At 38.7% G+C, this 21,900-nt stretch overlaps 1 protein-coding gene across 2 annotated transcripts in view; it reads right to left on the reverse strand.

Annotated features, from left to right (window-relative positions):
- The window catches only part of LOC122928299 (protocadherin gamma-A4-like), a 299,736-nt gene that overhangs the window by 242,369 nt on the left and 35,467 nt on the right, over window positions 1-21,900 (reverse strand). Inside the window, exon 1 of one of the 2 annotated variants that reach the window (XM_044281007.1) lies at window positions 5,779-8,235. The exons of the other annotated variant lie outside the window; for it this stretch is intronic. Coding sequence (XP_044136942.1) covers window positions 5,779-8,220 — 2,442 coding nt within the window. The 5' untranslated portion in view covers window positions 8,221-8,235. Of the gene's footprint in view, window positions 1-5,778; window positions 8,236-21,900 lie in introns of those variants that run through there. 2 annotated transcript variants of the gene reach the window in all.

The raw sequence follows: 21,900 nt of genomic DNA on the forward strand, positions 1-21,900 counted from the left end.
TATATATTAATCTAAATACTGAATGTTATTTTTCCTATTCCAACAAATGTATAAAATGTTTTCTTGTTATTGTTAGTGTACATATTTTATTCCACATTACTATGTTTGTAAAATCCCATGAACTAAAATCTCAATTCTATGTCTTATTATGAATTATCCAAATATGTTATCAATCTGTAGACAATGTTTACTTTTTATTTATTCTACTAAAAAATATGTACTGTTTTAAAAGGAATTTGAATACATTGAAAGCTGGTTACCTTTCCTCTTGTCAATGATGTATATTGCTATATAGGAATATATGTCCTAATGATGTATATTCCTATATAGGAGGACAGTTCTTTAAGTAATACTTTAAACAAATAGGAAAAACTCCATGTATCCCAACATCTTTTAATCATATTTAGCACCTCAAATATGTGACCAGAAAATATGGTTTTCTGCGTTTCCGGTCCATTCGGGTCTCCGGTGACCTGATGAACCGTAAAAAGACTGCAATCGGTGGCGTGATTATACACCACCAATCGCAGTATGAAGATTTGAAGAGGCGGTGCTGGCCCTGGTGCTGAACACCGCTGTCCAGGGTGCTGATTGGTGCAGGGGAGAGAGGCGCGAGATTCAAACTTCCTGCGTTAGGATCAGTGAGGGAGAGGCACCATTAGGCAGGGAAAGAAGGGAAAAGTTAGTTAGGAAAAAAAAAGAACTTTTACCCTAAACTTTCTTTGTTCCATCTTTCAGACCCCAGACCCCCCCTGCCACTTGCCCACGGCAACAGTCCTCAAGCCCTATTGTATCGTAGACTACAATCGGTATATGGGAGGAGTTGATCTCTCTGATCAAGTCCTCAAGCCATATAATGCCATGCGCAAAACCCGGGCATGGTACAAAAAAGTTACGGTCTACTTGGTACAGGTTGCCATGTACAACTCTTTTGTACTATCCCGAAGCGCAGGCAGCACAGTGACATTCCTCCAGTTCTATGAGGCAGTCCTCAAGGCCCTGATCTTTTCGGACCGGGAAAGAGCAGGCCAGAGTACCTCGGGAACTGGAGGCGCCCAGATCGTCCCTGGCCAACACTTTCCAGGTGTGGTCCCCCAAACTGGAAAGAAGGGACAACCTAAAAAAAGATGCAGAGTGTGTCACAAGAGGGGGATACGGAAGGACACCACCACTCAGTGTGACACTGAGCCTCTTATCGATTGCTTCAGGGAGTATCACACTTCCATGGAGTACTACATTTTTACAATCCCCAACAGTCCACTAAAGAACATAAAAAACTATGGCTCTCAGACTTTAGAGACACGGAAACAATTTTTTTTTCCCCAAATTTTTTTTTGTTTTAGAGCAGGCATCCTCAAATTGCGGCCCTCCTGATGTTGTAAAACTATAACTCCCAGCATGCCCAGACAACCTACAGCCATCAGCAGGGCATGGTTGGAATTGTAGTTTTACAACATCTGGAGGGCCGCAGTTTTTAGGATGCCTGCTTAGTGTCTCCAAAGTCTGAGAGCCATACATATTGGGCATCGTCGCATGCATAAAAGTCGTCGCTATAAAAATAAAAATTGACCAAACCCCTCGGATGAGCAGCGTTAAAAATATAAAATAAAAACCGTGCCAAAACATTTCCATTTGAATCCTTTTTACCAGTAATAAAGCAAGGGTTAACAGCCAAACAAAATTAAATATTTATTGCCCTGATTCTGTAGTTTGCAGAAACACCCCATATGTGGTTGTAAATGGCTATATAGCCGCATGGCAGGGCATAGAACGAAGGGAACTCAATATGGTTTCTGGAAGGCAGATTTTGATGGACTGTTTTTTTTTTTTTACACCATGTCCCATTAGAACCCCCCCCCCCAATGTAGCCTAGACTAGAAACTCCAAAAAAAGTGACCCCATCAAGTTACTTTACAAACTATGTTAACCCTTTTGGTGTTCCGCAAAACTAAATTGCGAATGTAAAAACAATTTTAGAATTTAAATTTTTTGTTACCTTGCCTTAAAAAAGTGTAATATAGAGCAACCAAAAATCATATTTACCCCTAAAATAGTCCCAAAACAACCACCACCTTATTCCGTAGTTTCCTAGATGGGGTCACTTTTATGGAGTTTCTACTCTAGGGGTGCATCAGGGGGGCTTGAAAGGGTACATGGTGTAAATAAACCAGTCCAGCAAAATCTGCCTTCCAAAAACCATATGGCGTTCCCCTTCTTCTATGTCCTGCCGTTTAGCCAAATAGTAGTTTACGACCACATATGGGGTGTTTCTGCAAAGTACAGAATCTGGGCAACCCATTTTGAGTTTTGTTTGGCAGTTAACCCTTGTTTTATTCCTGGAAAAAATTTATTATATTGGAAAATTTTCCAAAAAATTTAAATTTCGAAATTGTTTCTCCATCTGCCATTAACTCTTGTGGAAGACCTAAAGGGTTAATAAAGTTTGGAAAGACAGTTTTGAATACCTTGAGGGGTGTAGTTTCTAGTTTCATTTTTGGGCGGTTTCTATTATCTAAGCCTCACAATATGACTTCAAACCTGAACTGGTCCATAAAAAGTGGGATTTTGAAGATTTCTGAAAAATTTCTAAATTTGCTTCTAAACTTCTAAGCCTTATAACATCCCCAAAAAATAAAATATAATTCCCAAAATGCTACAAACATGAAGTAGACATATGGGGAATGTAACGTCATCACAATTTTGGGGGGTATTACTATGTATTACAGAAGTAGAGAAACTGAAACTTTGAAATTTGCTAATTTTTCTAAATTTTTGGTAAATATGGTATTTTTTATGGAAAAAAAATTAACTTTTTTGACCCAATTTTAGCAGTGTGATGAAGTACTTTATGTGACGAAAAAACAATCTCAGAACGGCCTGGGTAAGTCAAAGCGTTTTAAAGTTATGAGCACTTAAAGTGACACTGGTCAGATTTGGCCAAGTGCTTAAGGTGAAATACGGCTGAGTCCTTAAGGGGTTAAAAAACGTTATCTTTGTACAAATTGTATTCAGGCATCATCTGTTATGTTAAAAGAGTTTTCCAAAATTATAGAATATTGCTATAAAACTTCAGTCCCCTCACAGTTTTTCCGTATACAGTGATGATTCTGCCCAACGGCTCTATAGGAAATTGCAGCATGACCCTTTTTTAATTGAATGATATAGTCCAGTGGTGCACTGCTTGCCATGGCATAGCACTAAACCAGCATTATAACCCTGTTATTCTCATCATTCTTTCAGAGGGGAAAAAAGGTCAGAAACTTAATGTCATTGCATATCCTAGTGATGTGCCATACTTAACAATGGAAATACTTCTGCATAATTATATAGTAGTTGAAAAGCCTACTTCTCAGTGTGCTGACATTACAGAAGATATTATATTTACTTTACTGTAAAAAGCAGCAATAACGCAAACAGGTGAAATACATTACTATGGTTTACAGAACAAAATGCTAATGATGACGAAGCTGTTCTTTAAACAATCAGGACTGGTGTTCAGGGGTTAGTACTAGTGTTGAGCGAAGCATCTGAAGGGGAATTCGATTGAAGTTAAGGAAAAATTTGATTGGCAGAAAATCCGAATTTCCTCATTCTTCGTGGTAACAAATATTTTATTTTCACTAAAATGGCAGCTTCACATGTTACAAAGTGAAAGTAAGAAGACTGGGAACGTGAGATCACCCATACTGCAGCAGAGACAGACAATCTCCCTGTAGACCAGGATATAGCTGATTTTACACACTTCAACAAATTAATTCAGAAGTAAACGAAATTCTGTGGAGCGTCCAAATCAAATTTTTGAAAACTATGTTAATCTCTAGATAGTACCCTACATACAATCACTAGCTGTCAGTCATTCACATAGTCTGGATTTTTGAACCCCCTAAAAACACTTTTTGGAGAGAAAAAAAACATATGTTCCACTAACCAATAAGTAAAAGGACCCTATCATCATGAAAATGCACTGCAATCTCTAGGCTGCAGGTTATAGAGCATGGGAAGCTAAGCAGATTGATATACAGCTTCATGAAAAAGGAGGCCTGCCTCCTTGACTTCAAAGACCCAAAATGAGCAGGAATTTAAATATATAATATACAAGTTTTACTACATCTTTTTCTACAAAACTATAGCTCAATCTGCTCAGCTTCTCCTGCTCTATAACATTATACCTTTGACTTCCCACGCCATGTTCAACATGACAGCTTCCCTTTAATGAAGCTACTTTATACCTTGAAAGCAAAGGTATTATAAGATACCATATTGAACAGTCTCCCACAGAAAATACTTAACACATATTCACAAGAAGGGCGATAAATGTTGTGGGTCAATCACTAGGAAGAAAGCCCTAAGTCCAGCATTCTCCTCTATCATGCAGTTAGGGCTAAAACATATAATGGATATATAATCGTCCGAATCAGAGCTCCACCAAGCTCCCTATTCGCAATATGCCATTACACAATTATAGACTATTTATATCTTGAGTTTAATGCTTAATAGTCCTATTGGTTATACAAAGTTTCAAGTTGATTTTAAGTTAAATGTACAAATTAATTAAATGGATTTATGGAGAAAATATAGTCAACTGAATATGGGAACATATAAAATAAATCTTGTAGCTGTGTCTCCATTATACATTTTCTAAACATTGTGTAGCATGTATAGTATAATAGGAGCTATGACTTATTATCTAGAAATCTGCTAATTAGACTAATAAAAAAAGAACCCAAACCAAATAAACAAAATAAAATACAGTTAAATATAAAGTTGTGGTTGTTTATTTTTAAAATCTTCCCTGAGGGTTGCTATGTTGGAGACACAGACATTACTTTCTTCCTTTTTTGTCTATATAGACAGAGAGCGTCTATGTAAGGTCTGCTTCATATATATCAGTTGTGTCCAGCAGACACTGATGTAGTGGATATATGAGAATTATCCAATAGTAAAATATTGGATCAGATCTATGTTTCGTTGCCCTCGGGCATTTTCTAATTCACGCTAGAGTGGAACTGAATTGGATCACCAGACATATATGAAGGGGTCTAAATAGTATGTTTGCTTTATTGTAGTTACCATGAATTGGAGTCAGTTGACAGAGTAACTTCATAGACTATTATAGACTCCAGAAAACATAATTTTCCCATAAAACAGAAAAGGGAGTAACAAGGGGACCATATACAGAGCCTTATTTTTGTGTGTTTAGTGTTGTCATCATGTCTCCAGCAGCACATTAGTTGCTACAATATTTAGTAAATCCTTTACCTTCTGCTGACATTACCCCAGGCTATACAAAGATAAGAAGAAAAATATGGAGAAATGGAGCAAAAAATATCAGCCTATTACTCTGATGGCTAACCTCCGGCTCTCCAGCTATGGTGAAACTAGGACTCCCAGCATGCTCCGTTCATTTCTATGGAGTTCTGAGAACAGCCAAGCAAGTGTGCATCTTGGGAGTTGTAGTTTTACCACAGCTGGAGTGGTGGAGGTTAGCCATCACAGGCCTATTATTTCTGCTATAGTGGTCACTGTGAAAATGGCAATCACAGTGGATAGTCACTTAAAAATATATAAAAAAATGCTTTAACATAAAGATATAGAAGACTATGAATACGTAGTAATAATATGTTATTTTGCTTTATGGCATCATGCATGCTAAAAGCTGAGGACTATTATTTGTTTTAATTTAGATACAAATCCTTTAAAACATTTACTGTAATCTGTATTTGCACTCATAGACCTTTAATGGGGACAGCCTATAAGTAGAATTTTACTTTAACTCACCTGCATAAAACTATTAGAGTGAAGAGTGTCTTTTGAAGTTTCGTTTCCAAGTCCAGAGTCATCAGCATCAATAAGATTATCAACAGGGACTTTCTGATTTGGTTTCATGTAAGTAAAGTCATTTTCAGTAGAATCCAAAGACACACAGACATTGTATGAGTAGGGAAGTGTTAATGTTCCACTTCCATATTGAGAAAGGATTCTGGGATCAACTTGTGGGTATAAATTTGAACTTAGAGGACCAAACATTGGAAGTGGTTTGGACTTTTTATACTTTGATATAGTAACCAACAAAATAGTTATAATAAATAGAAATGAAATTATAGCAAGGCTGATTACTAAGTAGAACTGCAAATTTGAATGGTGATCTTCATCAGTGAGTTTGTTCTGAAATTTAGGGGCCACTTGTTGGAAATTATTTGCAATAATAAGATTGATGGTGACTGAAGATGAAAGACATGGGTCTCCATTGTCCTTCACAATCACCACAACCTTATGATTTAATATATCCTTCTCTTGAAAGATGCGTGATGTTCTGATTTCACCTGTATGTTGGCTAATTGTAAAGTATTGTATTTCTGATCCTGGCAAAAAATTATAAGATAGCAAAGCATTATGGCCAGCATCTACATCCACTGCAACCACTTTGGTTATCAAAGAGCCTGGCTCAGAAGCAAAAGGAACCATCTCAAACATATTTGATCCATCATTTTCTGGTGATGGGTACAAGATTTTGGGAGTGTTATCATTCTGATCCAATATACGTATATTTAATGTTATATTGCTGCTCAATGATGGAGACCCATTGTCTCTTGCTGACACTTGTATTAGAAACTCATTCTGCTGCTCATAGTCAAATGATCTTTGAGCATAGAGAACACCAGTCTCAATATTTATGGAAAGATAAGCCGTCACTGGAAGATCTGTATCAACATTGGAAATTGAATAAATAATCTTAGCATTGTTCCCCATATCTAGATCTATGGCTTGAATACTGTATATTGAGGCTCCTGGTAAGTTGTTCTCTTGAACATAAGCAAAATAAGTTAATTTTGTAAACACTGGTGGGTTGTCATTAACATCTGATATCTCCAAGGTGATTGCTGTTCTACTGGAAAGTGGAGGAGATCCTCTGTCAGTAGCCACAATTGTGATATTGTAGGTCGACACTTTTTCTCTGTCCATAGGGCCAACAGTGATGATTCTATAATAACTGGTAGACGATGTTATTAAATTAAAAGCATCTCCATCAATAATTTTACAATCCAATTCTCCATTTTTCCCAGAATCCTGATCATTGACTTTAATAAGAGCAATTATAGTTCCAGGTGAAGCATCCTCAGGAATAGGAGTAGAGAATGAGGTGATGAATATCTCAGGAGCATTGTCATTCTCATCTATTACTTCTATCAATACTTTACAATGAGTCACAAGGCCTCCTCCATCCTTTGCTTGGACAGATAATTCATAATTTTGCGTAAATTCAAAATCCAACTTATTATGTATTTTAATTTCTCCAGTTAGAGGGTGGATGCTGAATGTTCCAGTCTGATGGACATTTGCTGATGTTTTACTAAAAGAATAGGTGACCAGTCCATTGACACCTTCATCCTTGTCGTTAGAACTCACTGTGATTATTGTAGTATTTATTGGTGTATTCTCATTTGCAATGACTTTGTATATTGGCTGTGTGAATATTGGGAAATTATCATTAACATCGGTAACTATGATCCGTATTGAAGCAGTTCCAGATCTCATAGGTTTTCCTCCATCCATAGCTGTTAATATAAGCTCATGAAGAATCTGTGTTTCTCTGTCTAATGGCTTCTCTTGCACAAGCTCTAGAAATGTGCTACCATCTGGATTACTTTCTTCACTCAATGTAAAATATTGGTTGTCACTGAGCTTATATGACTGTATAGAATTAGAACCAGTATCTGGATCTTCTGCAGTTTGTAAGGCAAATCTGGTTCCTGATGATGTTAATTCAATTGTCTCTATAGTAAATATATCAGAGTAAAATGCTGGAGAATTATCATTTATATCCTGGATTTCTATTTTGACACTAAAAACATTTAATGGGTTTTCAATCACTGCATCAAAAGTTAGAAGACACAACACTGCTCTCCCACACAATGTCTCTCTGTCTATTCTATCCTTTACATATAGATTTCCATTATCTAGGTTTACATAAAAATATCTCTCTGAGGTTTTGGATACAATCCTTAGTTTTCTAGATAAGAGATGTCTAATGTCTAATCCAAGGTCATTTGCAATATTTGCTATAACAGAGTCTTTCCTCTTTTCTTCTACAATGGAATAATGAATCTGACCAGAGGCTGAATGACACAGCCAAGAAAATAACATATAAATTGTTACTTGCCATCTGAGTCCTTTGGACATCAATGTTGAAGGTGTCATTTTTCTCTTTATATCTTCCATTGCAGCAGTTTACTAAAGCTTAGTTGTTTTCCACCTGTGTAAATGGTAAGTCTTAAATAAAATCAAATATCCACAATGTCTGTAGAGAGATTCCAAAAAATGGCTGCACCTTCTTTTGCAGATCTGCTATGTCTGCAAGCAATGAAAATACCAATGGATCTCCAGTTAGTTTTATTTCTGCTTATTGGTTAAACAGCGGCGCTCAGAGGTGTAACTGAGGAACTGCAACACTGATGTATATTTCTGTATATTTTGATATCATTTTGTTTTACTATATGTTATAACATTACATTTTTTAAATATATGCTGAGAGGTTTCAAAAATGATCTTGCATTTTATGTAGTCTACTGCCAAAGTTCTAGATCTTTCTATTGTAAAAATACCCAGACAATTTCTTCTGATTAGAAATATTTATTTTATAGCAGCATTTAAGAGAATTAAAAATCATAACTTAGGCTAAATGAATGTCTAAAGCATATTTGCAATTTATGTTTTATTACCAAATGTATAACAAGTTACATGAGGTATTATTCTAAATTTTAACTTTGCTATTATTTTATAACTGTTCCAAGAAACGTATTAAATATTTTATGTTGTTCTAGTTTTGTGCACACATTGAACAGTATGTCACATTACTATAATGTTTGTAAAATCGCATAGAGTGCCGCCTCCTCTTCAAACGATTGGCGGGGGTCCCAGGTGTCAGACCCATGCTGATCAGAGATTGATGACCTAGCGTATCTTGACAAAACATCATCAATTTTAACAGCTGGTTAACCCCTTTAAGTAATACCTTTCACAAATATGAAAAATCCTATATGCTCCCACACATTTCAGTCATATTTAGCGCCTCACATATGTGACATACCGTATGCAATTTGTAATCTCAGAAATTCTAAAGTAAACTAATTTAAAGAAAAGCTCTATCTTTGTGCAAGTTTAACACAGGTATTCTTTGTTATGTTAAAAGTTTTTTTTCCACATCTTACTATAAAATCCAGCATTAGCACTTCATCTTCACTGTTTTTCCTGCTCTGGGCCTATGCAGGAAATTCCAGAATAGCTCTTTTAAACTGAATGGCACAGTGTAGAGGTTCCCTGCATGGATGGCAGGTGTGGTGTAGCATTACACCAGTACTATAGTACTTCATTCTCATCATTCTTTTGAGGGGCAGAGGTCACAAACTCAGTGATTATAGCCTGATTACATATACTAGTGATGTGTAATTCTTAGCGATAGAAATACTATTGTATAATGGTATATTAGTTATAAAGCCTGTTGCTTAGAGGGTTGACATTACACAGGGTATTATCTTTGCTACGCTGCAAATATCAGCAGTAATGAAAAAAAGGTGAAATACATTACTAGGAATTGCAGGAAAAAAATGCTACTGATAACAAAATAATCCCTCATTAAATGTATAGAACTTTTGTTCAGAGGTTAATATGCAATCACTAGCTGTCTGTCCTTCACAAAAGCTCAACTGTGGAACCACCTAAAACACACTTTTTGGAGAGATAAAAACATATGTTCACCTAACCAATAACTTAAAGAAAACCTGTCACCATGAAAAGACAGTGCAGGCACCAGGTTATAGAGCATGACGAGCTGAGCAGATTGATATACAATTTAATGGAACTGTCTCCTTTACTTCAAAGCTCTGAATGAGCAGAAATGTAAATGTATAAATTATAAGTTGTATTGAATCTTTGCCCATGCAATTATATATCAATCTGCTTAGCTCTTTCTGCTCTATAACATGATAACTTTGACTCACATACCACGTTCAATATTACAGCTTCCCTTCAACGGAGCTGAAAAACGCAGTCTGATGTTCGACTTTTTAACTGCATCATTTGCCTTTTCTTTTTTCAAATCTATTGGTTCTATGCCACCCTTGCCACTTTCCCAAAAGAGGACATGGCAACGGCGGGAAGGAGGCATGGCCAGCCAACCTAACAAATAAATCTTCATTTTTTTTCCAGTTTTCAGGCGTATCTGAAGCCAGAAATCTATGGGAGCTTTGAGCTTTTAAAGCTTTCTGCTTATCGGATGGACTGCCAGATGGTTCAACTAAGTTATGATAAGGTATAAATTAGATACATTCTTTGGCAGCACAAATGATACCAAAAAGCATCCGTCTTGATAAATCTCCTCCTAGATTTGGGAACATATCTATGCAATACATTTTAAAGAGTAGCTTTGTCTTCATTTTACATTTTCTAAACATTGTGTAGCATGTACATTACCGTTGGAGCTATGACTGGTGATCTAGAAGTCTGTTAATTAGATAAATTTAAAAAAACACAATAAAAAATAACATACTGTTACATATAAAGTTGTGGCTATTTATTTTTAAAAAACTTCCCTGGGGCTGCCATGTTTGAGACACACGCATTACTTACTTCCTGTTTTATCTGTATCGACAGAGTGTATATATAAGGCCTGCTTTATCAGTTGTATCTGGCCAGCTATTTTATAGTGGAAACAACCAATATATGAGAACTACACATCAGTACAGAGGTCCAGCATCTATCCACTGACAGTGCCAAAAAGAAAAAGGAAGCATACAATTTTTTTCTGTCTAGTGCTATTTGGTATCAAGAATTACACCTGTAATGTATGAGATCAGTTCTAGCTTCAGTTCTCCTCCAGTGTTTTTTTATTCATGCCAGAAGGCAACTGAATCTGATCACCAGACATACTGTATGTGAAAGGGGACTAAACAGAATGTTTCATTTATAGCTGCTACCATGAATTGGAGTCCATTGACAGAGCTATCTAATAGACTATTATAGCCTCCTGAAAATGTCATTGTCCTCTAACACAGAAAATGAAGTAAAAAGAGAACTGTATATATAGCCTTATCTTTGTGTGTTTAGTGTTCTCTTCTAGTCTCCAGCAGTTCATTAGTTATTACAATGGTTAGTAAATAGTGTTAATCGCGAATATTCTAATCGCTAATTTTTATTACAAATATTGGCATTTCGAGAATTTGCGAATATCTAAAATATAGTGCTATATCTTTAGAATCGCAAATATTCTAGATTTTTTTCATCAGTACCCATGATCCCTCACTGCTTCTTGCTTGTGGACCAATGAGAAGGCTGCAATATCTTTGACTTTTGGAGTAGTGTTGATAGCGAATTTTCATATGGTGAATTTTCAGATTTGTGCAATCAAGAAAATAATGACTGGAGATCACAAATTCTCTAAATCGCGAATATATGTCGAAAATTCGCCCAAATATTCACAAAATATTGCGAAATTGAATATTGCCCCTGCCACTCACCACTGTTAGTAAACCCTCCACTTTCTGTTGACCCTACTCCAGTCTAAATAGCAAAGCTGAGCAGTAGGGAATAGAAAACAGGAAGCAAAAGAATGTCAACTTATTATGTCTGCTTTAGTGGACATATGAAAATGGTCATCACAGTGGATAGTCACTTAAAAATCTATAAAAAAAATACTGATACTATAAAAAGTTAAACTAAAAATGTTCATAATAAAAGTAATATAAATAATATGTGATTTTATTATGATCCTTAAATACAATGATCAAGAGGATTTTTTATATGTAATAATAATATGTTGTTTTGCTAAGGACTATATATTTTTTATTTATTTAGAAAAAAATATTTTATAGGCCTTTATAGAACTTCAATGAGGGAAGTCTGTAAGTAGAGCTTTGCTTTAACTCACCTGCATAGAACTATTAGTAGGCATAACATCTTTTAACGTTTTATTTCCAAGTCCAGAATCATCAGCATCAATTAAATTATCAACAGGCACTTTCTGATTTGGTTTCATGTAAGTAAAGTCATTTTCAGTAGAATCCAAATACACACAGACATTGTATGAGTAGGGAAGTGTTAATGTTCCACTTCCATACTGAGAAAGCATTCTGGGATCAACTTGTGGATATAAATTTGAACTTAGCGGACCAAACATTGGAAGTGGTTTGGACTTTTTATACTTTGATATAATAATCAACAAAATAGTTATAATAAATAGAAAGGAAAAGATAGCAAGGCCGATCACAAAGTATAACTGCAAATTTAAATGTGATCTTTATCAAAGAGTTTGTTCTGAAATTTAGGGGCCACTTGTTGAAAATCATTTGCAATAACAAGATTGGTAGTGACTGAAGATGAAAGACATAGGTCTCCATTGTCCTTCACAATCACCACAACTTTATGATTTAATACAGTATATCCTTCTCTTGAAAGATGCGTGATGTTCTGATTTCACCTGTATGTTGGCTAATTGTAAAGTATGGTATTTTTAATCCTGGCAAAAAAGTATAAGATAGCAAAGCATTTTGGCCGGCATCTACATCCACTTCAACCACCTTGGTTATCAAAGAGCCTGGCTCAGATGCAAAAGGAACCATATCAAACATACTTGATCCATCACTATCTGGTGATGGGTACAAGAGTTTTGGAGCGTTATCATTATGATCCAATATACGGATATTTAATGTTATACTGCTACTCAATGATGGAGACCCATTGTCTCTTGCTGACACTTGTATTAGAAACTCATTCTGTTGCTCATACTCAAATGATCTCTGAGCATAGAGTACACCATTCTCAATATTTATGGAAAGATAAGGCATCATTTGAAGATCTATATCAACATTGGAAATTGAATAAATTATTTTAATGTTGTTTCTCATATCTAGAGCTATGGCTTGAATACTGTATATTGAGGCTCCTGGTAAGTTGTTTTCTTGAACATAAGCAAAAGAAGTTGATTTTTTTAACACTGGTGGGTTGTCATTGACATCTGATATCTACAGAGTGATTGCTCTTCTACTGGAAAGTGGCGAAGACCCTTTTTCAATTGCTAAAATGGTGATATTGTATGTAGACACTTTTTCTCTGTCCATAGGACTAACAATAATGATTTTATTATACCTGGTAGACGATGTTATTAAATTAAAAGCATCTCCATCTATAATTTGAAAATCCACTTCTCCATTTTTCCCAGAATCCTGATCATTGACTTTAATAAGAGCAATTATGGTTCCAGGTGAAGAATCCTCAGGAATAGGAGTAGAGAATGAGATGATGAATATTTCAGGAGCATTGCCATTCTCATCTATCACTTCAATCAATACTTTACAATGAGTCACAAGGCCTCCTCCATCCTTTGCTTGGACAGATAATTAATAATTTTGCGTAAATTCAAAATCCAACTTATTATGTATTTTAATTTCTCCAGTTACAGGGCGGATGCTGAATGTTCCAGTCTGATGGACATTTGCTGATGTTTTACTAAAAGAATAGGTGACCAGTCCATTGACACCTTCATCCTTGTCGGTGGAACTCATTGTGATTATTGTAGTATTTATTGGTGTATTCTCATTTACACTGACTTTATATACAGACTATGTGAATATTGGGAAATTATCATTAGCATCAGTAACTATGATCCGTATTGAAGCAGTTCCAGATTTCATAGGTTTCCCTCCATCCATAGCTGTTAATATCAGCTCATGGATACTCTGTGTCTATGATTGAAGCAGGGGTGCTATATACCAATTATATACTTTCTATATAGTGCAGCATTTGTTTGCAGTTTTGCTGCGTTACCTCAGCTACATAGAGTGACAAACGCTATTAGAACAATTAATTTCTACTGGCGTGATATACCAGTTGCCCCCCATAAAAATTAATTGTAGCAGGGGTGTTATATACAAATAATATACTTTATATATAGTGCACTTGGGTAGTGCAGCATTTGTTTGCGGTTTTGATGTGCTACCTCAGCTACATAAAGTGACAAACGCTATTGGAACAAATAATTTCTACTGTTGTGATATACCAGTTGCCCCCCCAAAAAACTGATTGAGGCAGGGCTGTGATATACTGTACCTTCTTCCACAAATGCTGCTCTTCTATAGGGACTTTTGTCATGGGGTCATTTTGAAAATGACAGGCAAAGGAAGAGGCAAAACATTCTGCAGGGGTGGTAGGGGTCGGGCAAGTGCGCCAGGCCGGAGCCTAAGTGTTAAGTCGCAGAAGTTGCATGTGATTATGTCAAAGGATGCACCAGACTTGGTTGAGTGACTCACTCACCCTCCTCATCCTCTCTATCTGCACCCTCTTCACTCTCTGCTGTGTGCACCCCCAAAGACACCATCACCACCACCATATCCCCTCCGCTTCAGTCAGAGGAATTATTTTACCATCCATTCCAAGACCTTACCGATGCACAGCCGTTCTTGGCATCGGATTAGGAAGAGGAGGTATCAATGTTCTCCACCCAGCGGTCTGACGAGAGTACCCAGATCGGTCCAAGGAGGGTGTTTTCCGCTGTTGCTGCCTACTCCGAGATCTCTAATGTCAGTGGTGGTGAAGGTGATGATGATGACATGTCTATGGACGTCATGTGGGTGTCCACAAGAGATGAAGAGGAGGGGAGTTCAGAGTGATAGACGGAGCAGCAAATAGGGAGGAGAAGCAGGCAGAACTTACAGTGCACCGGAGGAAAAAAGCAGACTGCTAATGTATCTGGAACAAGCCATACACCATGCACGGTCACATCTGGCGCTCCCAGAATACTGGCACATGGCTCTGCAGTCTGGGCTTTTTTTAACATGTCAGATGCTGACAATAGTGTTGCCGTCTGCAGCCTGTGCTGTCAACGCATAAGTCGTGGTAAGCCCAACACTCACCTAGGGATGACCACCTTAAGAAGGCACCTGGACTCCCATGACTGAGCCCATTGGGAGCAACACCATCAGAACCCACAAAGCCACACTCCCGGCACTCCATGTCCTGCCTCTTCTCCTGTCACCTCCAATTTTTCCTCCACTCCACCTTCCACCATGCCTTCGTCGCGTTCATCTGGCAAAAGGCAGTATTCCGCGGCCCAAATGTTTGAGCGTAAAAATATGATGAAGCCGGATTACCCTCTTGCCCAACGGCTGACCGCTGGTAGCCTGCCAACTGCTGCCATATAAACTGGTGGACTCTGAGGCCTTTAGAAAATGTGTGGCCATCGGCACGTAACAATGGAAAGTCCCTGGAAGGAAATATTTCTCTCAGAAGGGCATCCCAGAGCTATATGGCCACGTTCAGCAGCAAGTGACTGTATCTTTGGCACACAGTGTCAATGGCAAGATACATCATGGTCTAGCAAAAACGGGCAGGGAAGGTACATAACTTTTACTGCCCACTGGGTGAACCTTCTGACGGCCGTCAAGCATGCAACCCGTGGCACCCGTGTGGATTTGGTGTTACCACCACGGATTGCATGCAGGCCTGCCTCTTCATCTCCTCCTCGGCTGACTCCTCCTTTTCCACTGCTACCGCCTCTTCCACTGCTTCCTCAAAGCTCCCCCGAACCTATTCAATGTGACAGGTGAGACGTAACCATGCTGTGCTGTGGCTGTTGTGCCTGAAGCCAAGAGCCACACCGGTCCTGCACTCATTTCAGCTTTGCGGTCATAGGCCGATAGGCCGATCAGTGGCTAACCCCGCTAAATTTGACAGTTGGTAAAGTGGGGTGGGCGAAAACGGTGCCAATCTGCTGAACGCGCTGAAACAGGGCAAAATGACACATGTGCCATGCATGACGCACGTCCTGAACTTAGTCGTGCAGCGATTTGTCACCAAATGCCCTGGGGTCTTGTGGCAGGCTATAATATTCCCTGGCCATTTTAGAAGATATTTCACGGCCATGGCTCACCTTGCTGACTTTCAGCGGCGACACCTCCTGCCCGTCAGACATCTGATTTGTGACTGCCCAATGTGCTTGTACTCCACCTTGTATATGCTTGATAGGGTGCTCCAGCAGAAACAAGCAGTTAACGACTACCTGTATGAACTCTGTGACAGGACAGGTTCTGGGGAGCTTGGTTTCTTTTCACCGTGCCAGTGGCTGCTCATGCGCGACGCATGCAGTCTTCTGCGGCAATTTGATCACCAAACTGGTCAGTTGCAGCCAGGGCGCCATTAGTGACATTGTACCTTACGCCTTCTTTCTGGAGTGTACATTGCGTTGTGTCATTGATCAAGCCATCAAGGAGCAGGAGCAGGAATATGAGGAAGTTGCAATGCTGGATGAATTCCCAGAGGGGAAACTCTTACATCTAAGACAAGTCAACAGGAGTCTGAAGAGGAGTCAGAGGAGGGTGGTGCCGGCATGGAGGAGGAGCAAGAAGAGCATGCTTTTAATTTTTCGGGATCCTTGGTGTTTTCCGTGGATGTGGGGAGGAGACCGAGGATGACATTCTTCTGGACGATGAGCAGGAGCCAGGCTCCACTACCGCTACTAGTTTAGTACAAATAGGGGCCTTCATTCTCCGGTGTTTGAAGAGGGACCTCCGTATAAAAAGCATAAAGGGCAAGGACCAGTACTAGGTGGCAACACACTTAGACCCCGGTACAAAACAAAATGGCGGACATGTTACCAGCATCACAGAGGGCTGTCAGAATACAGCACTTCCAGGCCTTGCTTCGAGAAATGCTGCATTCTGCTTTTTTCAGGCGCTGGCAGAGGAATTGCCACTCACAGAGAAACAGTTGCGGGTACCAATCCAACAGCGCATGCAAGAAGAGGGCGCCACATCCACCGCCTTCTCAACCTCCTACTTCATATGGACCTCGTCCTCCTAGATCACGATTATTATTTTTAATTTTTAAGTATTTTATGTTATTTAAAGTCATTTCCCTATCCACATTTGTTTGCAGAGCACTTGCCATGCTCTTAACCACATTTTGCTGCCATTTGCAGTCCTCTAGCCCTTTCCATGACTATTTTAGAGACATTTCAGTGCTCAAAAGTTTGGGTCTCCATTGACTTCAATGGGGTTCGGGTTTGAGGTCAAATTCGGGTCAAGTTCGGGTCCCTAACTCGAACTTTTTTGTGACTTTTGGCCGAACCCGTCTAACCCGAACATCCAAGTGTCCGCTCAACTCTATTCAAGATATCTTATGACAAATGACTTTCCAAAGTTAGTCTTTTGTAATGCTTTTATATGGTGCTTTGCATATGGAATGCTAATTATTTGGTTCAGGCAGGGGCATACATAGAAACCATGGTGCCCCGTAGCAAAACTCAGTATTGGACCCCTCCTTCCCAAATATAAAGTACAATTTAGGTTATATATATATATATATATACAGTATATACATATATATATATATATATATATATATATATATATATACACACACATAGCAGGAGTGTACAAAGAAATCATTAGGCCCCAGAGCAAAATTCAGAATTGGGCCACCTCCCCTCCCACAGTAAGTCCTCATTCACATTTTCGTGTCAGTTTGAAGTTAAAACAACTATCCACGTTTCATCTGTTGTGTCTGTGAAGGATCCGTGTTTTCATTCTTTGCCCTCCGCATTTCATACGTATTCCACAGACAATGCTTAGGTGAAAATGAATTTCCAGAGTGTCTCCAATTAGTGAAAAATGGACCAAACATGGATGCCATCCATAGACTTCAATGGATCTGTCAGTGAGACATATTAAAATTAATGGGTACGTGTGCTGTCTGCAGAAAATACAGACAGCACATGTTTGTGAAAATGGAAATGTTAATGAGGCCTAAAAAGTACAATTATTGCACTAACCTAATAAGAATGTTATGGATACATTTTATGGGGCACATTTATGTAGACAGGCAGTTTAGACGTCCTGGCAGTGGTTCCGCAGAAGTTATGTAGGGGCGCCTGCCTCTCCATAACTTTCTCGCATCCAGCACCAGTTCTAAATGTAAGATGACTTCCGAGCTGTCTGACATTTAGACCATTTTCTATGCCTGTCCCCTTTCCCGCCCACAAATTTAGACCTGGTGTGAGCAGGAAAAAGTCGTAGATAGCAGCGCAGCTAACTGCTGCATTACCCTCTGTGCCTGAATTACTCCAAATTTAGGAGTATTTCAGTATAATAAATGACCCCTATGTGCATAACCTTTTTTACATCAGCCTGCTGCATCTAAAGGGTTAAAATCGCAGAATTGTTGCTTGCTCCAGCCCTGCCAGCTTAACCTATGTGTCAGTTGTAGGTTATAGTTGACAAAAACAGTTGATGGCACAGGCTCAACTCCTGAGCCTGCACCATCACTGTGTTACACATATAGGTAGCATTCCACTTGAATATAAACATATAAGGGGTCTATCGGGGGTCTATGTTATTAAATATATAGTATATGTTATATACACTCACCTAAAGAATTATTAGGAACACCTGTTCTATTTCTCATTAATGCGATTATCTAGTCAACCAATCACATGGCAGTTGCTTCAATGCATGTAGGGTTGTGATCCTGGTCAAGACAATCTCCTGAACTCCAAACTGAATGTCAGAATGGGAAAGAAAGGTGATTTAAGCAATTTTGAGCGTGGCATGGTTGTTGGTGCCAGACGGGCCGGTCTGAGTATTTCCCAATCTGCTCAGTTACTGGGATTTTCACGCACAACCATTTCTAGGGTTTACAAAGAATGGTGTGAAAAGAGAAAAACATCCAGTATGCGACAGTCCTGTAGGCGAAAATGCCTTGTTGATGCTAGAGGTCAGAGGAGAATGGGCCGACTGATTCAAGCTGATAGAAGAGCAACGTTGACTGAAATAACCACTCGTTACAACCAAGGTATGCAGCAAAGCCTTTGTGAAGCCACAACACGCACAACCTTGAGGCGAATGGGCTACAACAGCAGAAGACCCCACCGGGTACCACTCATCTCCACTACAAATAGGAAAAAGAGGCTACAATTTGCACAAGCTCACCAAAATTGGACTATTGAAGACTGGAAAAATGTTGCCTGGTCTGATGAGTCTCGATTTCTGTTGAGACATTCAAATAGTAGAGTCTGAATTTGGTGTAAACAGAATGAGAACATGTATCCATCATGCCTTGTTACCACTGTGCAGGCTGGTGGTGGTGGTGTAATGGTGTGGGGGATGTTTTCTGGGCACACTTTAGGTCCCTTAGTGCCAATTGGCCATCGTTTAAATGCCACGGGCTACCTGAGCATTGTTTCGGACCATGTCCATCCCTTCATGACCACCATGTACCCATCCTCTAATGGCTACTTCCAACAGGATAATGCACCATGTCACAAAGATCGAATCATTTCCAATTGGTTTCTTGAACATGACAATGAGTTCACTGTACTAAAATGGCCCCCACAGTCACCAGATTTCAACCCAATAGAGTATCTTTGGGATGTGGTGGAACGGGAGCTTCATGCCCTGGATGTGCATCCCTCAAATCTTCATCAACTGCAAGATGCTATCCTATCAATATGGGCCAACATTTCTAAAGAATGCTATCAGCACCTTGTTGAATCAATACCACGTAGAATTAAGGCAGTTCTGAAGGCAAAAGGGGTCCAACACCGTATTAGTATGGTGTTCCTAATAATTCTTTAGGTGAGTGTATATATCACTTACAGCACAATGTGTGACTACACTAATAGTCACTTACAAAATTATTGGCTGTCTACCCCATCTGTGCTGGCTAAGGATGGGCTCCAGGAAGGACCTATGCTTCTGATGGCTTCTTTCTGCCCTGTCTCCTGTCCAGATTCCAGGCTACAGATCACATAGGTCAGGAGTCAGGAGGAGGTCAGAGCAGCGGAGCACTGCTGCATGTGACGTGGGTCCTCTATTTCTTTCTCTCACAGGGCTCTGCTGCTTATTTTCTGTAATGATGACAGATACGGCAGGCACGTGAAGCAGCAGAGTCCAGAGTGAGATCAGAAGGTGGGGTTTAAAAATCAGCTGGCCAATAAGCAGTGCAGAGAGTGAACCATCTTCCTGCTTATTGGCCAGCTGTGTATCCCACACACACCATGGAGGAACCAATTAAATTATGAAGAAAGGAGACAGTAGTCAGAAAAGAGGCGGAGCTATTCAGCCTCACCGGGCCCCGCAGACACACTGGCCCAAAAGCAAGTGTGTGCTCTGCCTCTATGGGCGGTATGCCAGTGAGTTCAGATCTCTTTCTTCTCTCTCTCTCTTTCTTCTTCAGCTTCAGTTCAAACATGGGTTGTCTTTATGACTATTTATACTTTATGTTATAACAATGTTGGTAAATACTTATTATCGATTTATACAAAAATAGCAGGTAACCAACTGACAGCAATAATCATAAACATGTGCCATATAAATAAAAAAGAAATACTGTGCCACATTTCCTGCATTATTGAAATATTGGGATGATGTCAGCTATCTATTGATGAGCAATCTCTGATAAATGCCCAATTATGATAAAAAAAAATGTTAGTGTATAGCAGTAAAGGTGGAAAATGTAAAGTCCTGCATCATGATACCACTACATTTATTTAAACTAAAAACTTGCTGAATTAAATTTATAAGTTTATTTGATTACTAAAATAATTATTACACCGCACAGAGTGCAGTGCGCGCATGCGCGAGACTTGGGGAATCGCGGCCGCACTGCAGGCTGTCATTGTCAAAATTTTCTACTTCTCTCCCTATTCTGATGTACTTGCCACTTTTATAAAAAGTAGAAAATGGCCAGGGTGGGAGAAGTGGGAGATAGACATAGATGTAGGTGTGATCTCCACTTTCTGACACATTTACCAATTTGTGAGCAATAAAACATGTGCACATAACACCTGAGATCTATGGCATTAGTGTTGGGGGAATCAAAGCTAAACAAATTGACTTTAATCCAAATTTTAGAAAAAAAACTTGATTCCCAGCAAAGCCAAATTTCCTCTCGCTTCGTGGTAACAAATCTATTTTTCTTGAAATGGCGGGAAAAACAAGATGTCTTCTTGTCACCATGCAAGATTTAATGCAGTGTCTTTAATCAAGATGGCTGTGACAGCCTCTACGCAAGCAAATTGATAAGGTGAGTATTAATGTATTTATTTTAACCCTGATTAATCCCTGAAAGTCCTCCCCGTCATTAGCTATATACAAAGGAATGCATTTTGTGACAAAGTAATTAATCACAAATCTATTTTCTTTGTGAAATTTTGAGAAGCAAATAAATCTAATGTTTCAAAACTTTGCTGATCTTTAGCTGGCATACGTAGATTTTATTTTCATGGTTCATAAAATTATTAAGAGGCCATCTTATTTTTTATTTAAGACTTGTCAATCAATATATTTGCCCCCACCAATCAGTGTTTTTATGAGCTAACCAGGAATTTTTATTTCAAAGACTCCAGATATTGTTTCTGTTACACATACTAAATAGATAATGTGGGTACCAATGCAGGAAGTAACATCTATAGAGTATGAGATATCAGAAGATCCAGAAGGGGGATCTGAGGGGTTCAGCAGTAGGAAACAATTTTTTGTTAGTATAAACATCTTTTTAATTGTAATTTACAATGTTTATTGGATATACAATGTTTCAGTGAATCATTTGAGATTTTTCCAAAAACCTAAAGCTGTACTCGAAGAAATCAGGCCTCCTTCTATAAGGGAGGTAGGATATGTTTATCACTGCACCCAATAACATTTTGAAAGAATCTCATCAGTGTGGCCTTAGGCTTTGGACCTATAAATTAACCCTTTCACGCATTTGGACGTTTCTGTATGTCCAAATTGCAAGTGACTTATTGCATTTGGACATACAGTGACGTCCAAACTGCTTATCGGGGCTGTGACACTATAAAGTGTCACAGCCCCGGAGTCTCGCTCTCTCCTCCACTCTGCAGACTAACCAATCAGA

The sequence above is a fragment of the Bufo gargarizans genome, chromosome 2 (assembly GCF_014858855.1).
Source record: "Bufo gargarizans isolate SCDJY-AF-19 chromosome 2, ASM1485885v1, whole genome shotgun sequence".
Classification (NCBI taxonomy): domain Eukaryota; kingdom Metazoa; phylum Chordata; class Amphibia; order Anura; family Bufonidae; genus Bufo; species Bufo gargarizans.